The sequence below is a fragment of the Ovis canadensis genome, chromosome 1, assembly GCF_042477335.2.
Source record: "Ovis canadensis isolate MfBH-ARS-UI-01 breed Bighorn chromosome 1, ARS-UI_OviCan_v2, whole genome shotgun sequence".
Classification (NCBI taxonomy): domain Eukaryota; kingdom Metazoa; phylum Chordata; class Mammalia; order Artiodactyla; family Bovidae; genus Ovis; species Ovis canadensis.
In genome coordinates, this window is record NC_091245.1 from 77,970,503 (window position 1) to 77,976,816 (window position 6,314).

Sequence of the window (6,314 nt, forward strand, 5' to 3'; positions counted from 1 at the left end):
CACCAGCTCAGTCATCACCGCATGCAAGCTGGCTTTTGTTTTGCTCTCACCAGTCTGGTGAAGCCACTCAAGAAGATCCTTTCTGGTTCCCAGATCCTATGACTTCCTCTCAGGTCTCTTCTTTGACTGGCTATATCACTGCTTTCCTCTTTTCATGAAAAACCTATGCTAGCCATAGCATTAAATTTCCCTTGTTAACCTAGTAACAATAACAATTATAATAATAGCAAATAATATTTGAGTACTTAGTATCTTCAGACATTGTTCTAAATGCATTCATATAACATTACTCATTTCATCCAAAAAGCTATATAAGATAGCTACTATTATTGTTTTCCAATCATCACATCTTCCCTTAGTAGCTGCGTGGCTGTGGGCAAGTTATTTAACTTCTCTAAGCCTCTGTTTCCTCATCTATTTAAGGTATGTGCTGGTGTTGTTTTGAGGATTAAATTATTAGTACATGTAACATGGACAAGATACTCAGATATGAGCTACTATCTCCATTTTATAATGTAAGCTTAGAAAGTTAAGTAATTTATACACAGTTAAATGGCAGGTAATTTGGTAGAACTCTTACTAAACTCCAGGCAATGTGGTTTCACGGACTGTGCCCTTCACCACTACACGATTGGCTCTATTTGCTGTTTTTCTGGCTTTGCTTTCTGGAACCTAAAAACACATTCATTCTCCAAAAAAATCTATCCTTGATCTTCTTTCCTGTCTATCTTGTCTTCTGTTATTTTACCTAGTCTCACATCTTCACTCTTCAGATAATTTTGAACTTTCATAAACTTCTCCTCTACTTTTCAACTACTTAATAAACTTCTTATCCTGGATGTCCTTCGGCCATCACTCATTTTCTCTCACAGTTTTTTTTTTTCCCTATGCTTCCCATCTTTGTTACAGTATTACCATTATTCGTGGTCTGCAAGCTCAAACACCCCAGGTACTTTTTAACTTTACTTCATTACCTCTCCAGAACATCCAGATAGTTGTCAAGATTGATTCTAGCTCTCTTCCTTTTAATAACCCACCATCTTCCTTTCTTTGGCCAGTGCCTAGTCTGTAACTCATAACCTTTTCTCTGGACTAGGCAATTAGCCTCCATACTCCCACTCTTCTCTCTCTGTTTTGTCATATCACTCCAAACAAGCTCAATCTTGTTGACATGTAACTCTCACAATTTTAATCTTATGTTTAAAAATCTTTAGCAGTTCCCCACTGGTTACAGATTGAAATCCAAATTCCTTAGTTTCCACAATTTTTTCTCCAGCTACCTTTCCATTTTTATTTCTTACTGTTTCCTATAGCTATTTTATTAGCTTTAACTATGAGCTTTGGATTCAAATTCTGTCCTTGCTGCTAATTTTCATGTGTGACTTTCAGCAAGTCACTTAACGTCTCTGAAATAAATTTCTTCATCTATAAAATGGGAATAATAATATCTCATTACTTATTGTCAAGATTAAATGAAAAGATAGATCAAAAATATTTGTCACAAATCAAGAAATGGTTTCACCTAAAGTACATTATTACTTTTTAAATTTCCTATAGAATCTGTAATAATGTCAGTATTCTCATTTTTGATGTTGATAAGTTGTATTTTCCTTTTTTTCCTGATCTGCCTGACTAGAAGCTTATCAATTTTATTGGTCTTCTTAAAGAACCAGCTTTTGAGTTCATCAATATTTTTTCATATTATTGTTTTTACTTCATTAATTTCTATGCTAATTTTTATTATTCTCTTCTACTTACTTTAGGTTTATTTATCTTTTTCTGTTTTTTTCAAGGTGTAAGTTTAGGTCATTGATTTAAAGACTTTTCTTCTTTTCTAGTATAGGTACTTAGTGCTAAATTTCCTTCTATGTACTAAATTAACAATACCCCGAAATTTGATGTGTTATGTTTTTTCAATTCAGTTGAAAATACTTTCTGTTTTTCCCTTTAGCTTCTTCTTTGACTCATAGGTTATTTATAAAGGTGTTACTTAGTTTTCAGATATTTAGGAATTTTCCAAAGATGTTTCTATAACTGATTTCAAAGTTAATCCTGTTGTGGTCAAAAAATGTATTTTATATGACTAATCTTTCTAAACTGATTGATACTTATTTTATAACTCAAAATATGTTCTAACTAGGTTACTAAACTGCAAGTAAAAAAGTGTGCCTTCTGTTATCATTGGATGGTGGCGTGGTTTAGTCGCTAAGTCATGTCCAACTCTTACAACCCCATGAACTGTAGCCCCGCCAGGCTTCTCTGTCCATGGGATTCTCCAGGCAAGAATACTGTAGCGGATTGCCATTTCCTTCTCCAGGGGATCTTCCCAACCCACGGATTGAACCCAGGTCTCCTGTGTTGCAGGCAGTCTTTACCAACTGAGCTCCAAGGGAAGCCACGACATTGAATGGGTTGTTCGTAAAATGTCACCTAGGTTGATGAGCATTAGTCAGTCACTCAGTTGTGTCTGACTCTGTGATCCCATGGACTATAGCCTTCAGGGCTCCTCTGTCCATGGAATTTTCCAGGCAGGAATACTGGAGTGGGTTGCCATTTCCTTCTCCAGGGGATCTTCCTGACCCAATGATCGAACTCCAGTCTCCTGCATTGCAGGCTAGTGTTGTACAAAATACTTACAGATTTTCTGTCTGCTTGTTCTGTGAGTTACCTAGAAAGGTGACATTTTATTTTACAATTATGGATTTGCCTACTTCTCCTTGAAGTTCTATGTGTTTCTATTCTAGAAGAATAGTAGTGATACCTATGTCACAGGGTTGCCGTGAGTATTAACTGAGATAATGTACATAAAGCACTAGTATTAGAACATAGTAAATATACAATAAATATCAACTGTACTATTATTCAAGAAAATGAGAAATTTGTATAGAAATTTGGATTGTTTTTAATTGGCATTTTTTCCCTAATCATCATTTCCTAATCATTTTTTCCTTCTTCATCATTTCATGTTTGTTTTATAATTTTGTCAAGATCAAACATAATACATTCATATAATTACAATTTGAGCCTCATAAACTTACTCTAAAAGAAATAAAATTAGGCCTGAGAGGATGTTCATCTCTATACTTACATTACTTGTAATGGTAGTTTCCTGTTTTCGGTGCTTAAAGGGACTCCTTTGTAATTGCAAGTCTTAAATCCTAAAGATTGAATGTCAAAGAATAATTTCAGTCTAAATTCTTTATGCATAATCTTTAGTATAGCCTGTTTTATTTTGTAGTAAATGGGTACATATGATTGTTTTCTAAAAGATAAGGCAAAATCACCAGCTGTATTGCCTATTTTATTAATCCAACAAGATATACGTTTGATTATATCTCATAAAATGGCTCTTCTTTCTTTAAGATCCCCTTGGAAAGGACTTCCAGAGCTGACCAACGAGAATGGCCAATACTGTCCTTTCAGCTGTGAAACACAAGCCTGGTCAATTGCTGCTGTTCTTGAAACACTCTATGACTTATAGTTGACTCATGCATATTTCTTAAGTATGCAATCAGTTGTATTGTTGAATGCAGTTATAATGTAATGTAAATGTTTTATATGCACATGCTAGAGTCACTTTTTAAATCTCATTCATATAATATTGATGCCCTAATAGGTAAGACTATAAAGCATTGGTTTTGCTATTGTAGTTTTTGATTTGAGTAAGAAAAAAAATTACCACTACCAATGGAATGTTTGTCAAGAAGTATTCCTCAGATGTCTAGAATAAATAAATTTGAAAGCTATAGCTTGAAAAAGAAAAATCATGTAATATTCTTTTTGTACATAAGTGAAATGAAATATGAGAATGTAATAATGAAAGAAATGGAAAAGTATCTTTAAATGGTGGTATATATTTTCTTCAGTAACAATATATGCTAAATAAGCTGTGGTTAATTAATCTTCTCAATCTTTTACTAATAGTATATTTGCTGCTGCTAAGTCACTTCAGTCGTGTCCGACTCCGTACGACTCCATAGACAGCAGCCCACCAGGCTCCCCCGTCCCTGGGATTCTCCAGTTAAGAACACTGGAGTGGGTTGCCAGTTCCTTCTCCAATGCATGAAAGTTAAAAGTGAAAATGAAGTCGCTCAGTCGTGTCTGACTCTTCGCAACCCCATGGACCTCAGCCTACCAGGCTCCTCTGTCCATGGGATTTTCCAGGCAAGAGTACTGGAGTAGGTTGCCATTGCCTTCTCCAGTAGTATATCTAGCCTAAAGAAGATTGCATTCAGAAGATACTAAATGAATATGGAATCATGGAAATGTCCACCTACAATATATGTTTGTAAGTGAAGCACAGATGTTTATAATGTGCTTTTATTTTTTTCACTGATAGTGTAATATGTTTTTAATACAATGAATTTCAACAGGATATTTAACATATATTTAATTGTGCTAATGATGCATAGGTTATATGAAAAAATCACAAAGTATTAGAAATTTATTTTCTAAGAAAAATTTTATAAAATTAGTCTTGAGTTCCACTTTCCTACTTTGAGATGGTTTACATTTTCATAATGCAAACCTTCAGACATATTTATGAGAATTTTAAAGAAAAAGGTACTGTATTAATTTTCTAAAAATAAATATTTTTAGTTTGTATATAAAAGTGTATTATATTGGTTTCCTGTTAACTGAAAACTGTTGACAAGTTTAGCATGGAGAACAAGCTTAAAAGAGAGATGAATTCAGCAGTTATCTTGAATCCAATAAAGTCACTTGAATAGTTTTCCATGTGATTTTAAGATAGCTTAAATCTGGAGAAGTTGTAAAAGGAAAAAGACTTTTAACATTTGTATGATTTGACATTTTTAATAATACTTATTTTCTAGATGATTTTTTTTTAATTATCTCTTTTTGTCTCAAGAAGGCACAATTAGATCATTATACTTTCAGCTGAAAGAAAATAGTTACAAAAATCCATTTCATTATTCAGTTGTAACATTTATAGTTAAAATAGTAGTACAATAACACTTTTCTCAACTAGAAGTCATATGCCCAACTCCCTTAACTATGAAGAAGGAGTGAAAATATTGAAAAACAAGTAAGCTAAAACTTCTGGGTAATAAAAATATAAAAACGTTTCAGATCCCGAATACCCATGCTCAACCCTACTTTAGTGTTAACTAGCTCGGTTTTCTGGTTTCCCAACCTAAAGCAGATTGACTTCTACATAACGATGCATTGATTTCCAAGTTTTCCTTCCTTCTTCATTGTTCAGTGTCTGACCTTCTCTAACCTGTGCGGTTAGAAAAATGACCTTCCTTGAGAGGGAGAACCGTTAGTTATCAAAGATTCACATAGTTCTGTTGTAATTAAACTTCTATATTAAAAGTGGTAAGAAAAGTAAAGACCAACATTAAATCTGTTTTAAAAAAGGCAAGAAGCAATGGCTGGCTGATGGTTAAATGTGATAAATAAATAAGTAAATGAGTAAATTAATCCTAATAAATAAATAACAACAAGCTGACAATTTTAAAAACATAGCCATATTGGGTTATCTATGGTAGGGCAAATATCCACCTCACCAGTACATTTTTAGGATATCATATTACACTAGAAAATTAAGCAATTCATATTTTTATTAGGAATATTAATGAAAGAACATTATTATAATCTGCATGGCCTATTTTAAAGCTTAAGAAGCATGTTACACATTATTTTATCAAAGATTGTTAAAATAATATTAATAGCTTTAGACTTTAGAGGGATAAATGTTGTTTGACTAAAAAACATTTAAATAGAATACTTCATTCCTGTGTGATGTTGAATGAGGTACCATTATATCACATATTGAGAATGGTTCTGTGCCCTGATTCTTAATTAATTCAGACCAGTCTTACTCTTTTACCTGAGAAGTTTGTCAGTTTAACCAGTATGCTGTGATAATTTAATAGGTTTCACAGATAACTGAGGAAACATGACACTGTCATCCTGTCTATGAACGTTATGTAATGCATTTCTGATATGTCTTCACCTGCTCTGTCCAGTAGGCAAATGTCATTTTTATGTCTGTGCCAAGAAAATAAAAATCTTTTCTAAAGGACTGTATTTTGCATTTATTCCATTATTTAGCAGTTAACTAATTTGTTGGTGCTTGCTACTACCATTTATTCAGGACTTGCTTATTTTGGGTGCTTTATCTTTTCGCAGTATGTATGGAAACAAAGACAGGAAGAGTTTTAGGCTATTTGGTAATTTATTGAATTAGCCATGTTGAAATTAGGAGCAAAGTTAACTCTTGATGTATAAATTGACCTATGTTGAGTATGTTAGCAGCTATATATACTCCAGGTATTTCCTGGAATCTT

At 33.2% G+C, this 6,314-nt stretch overlaps 1 protein-coding gene across 6 annotated transcripts in view; it reads left to right on the top strand.

The window, feature by feature from the left end:
* The window catches only part of AGL (amylo-alpha-1,6-glucosidase and 4-alpha-glucanotransferase), an 82,537-nt gene extending 76,488 nt beyond the window's left edge, over nt 1-6,049 (top strand). For 4 of the 6 annotated variants that reach the window (XM_069598541.1, XM_069598581.1, XM_069598550.1 and 1 more), the window contains exon 34: nt 3,364-6,049. In XM_069598541.1, coding sequence (XP_069454642.1) covers nt 3,364-3,481 — 118 coding nt within the window. In that variant the 3' untranslated portion in view covers nt 3,482-6,049. The remainder of the gene's footprint in view (nt 1-3,363) is intronic. The other 2 variants (XM_069598553.1, XM_069598564.1) reach the window with 1 other exon arrangement.
* Nucleotides 6,050-6,314: the final 265 nt, after the last annotated feature.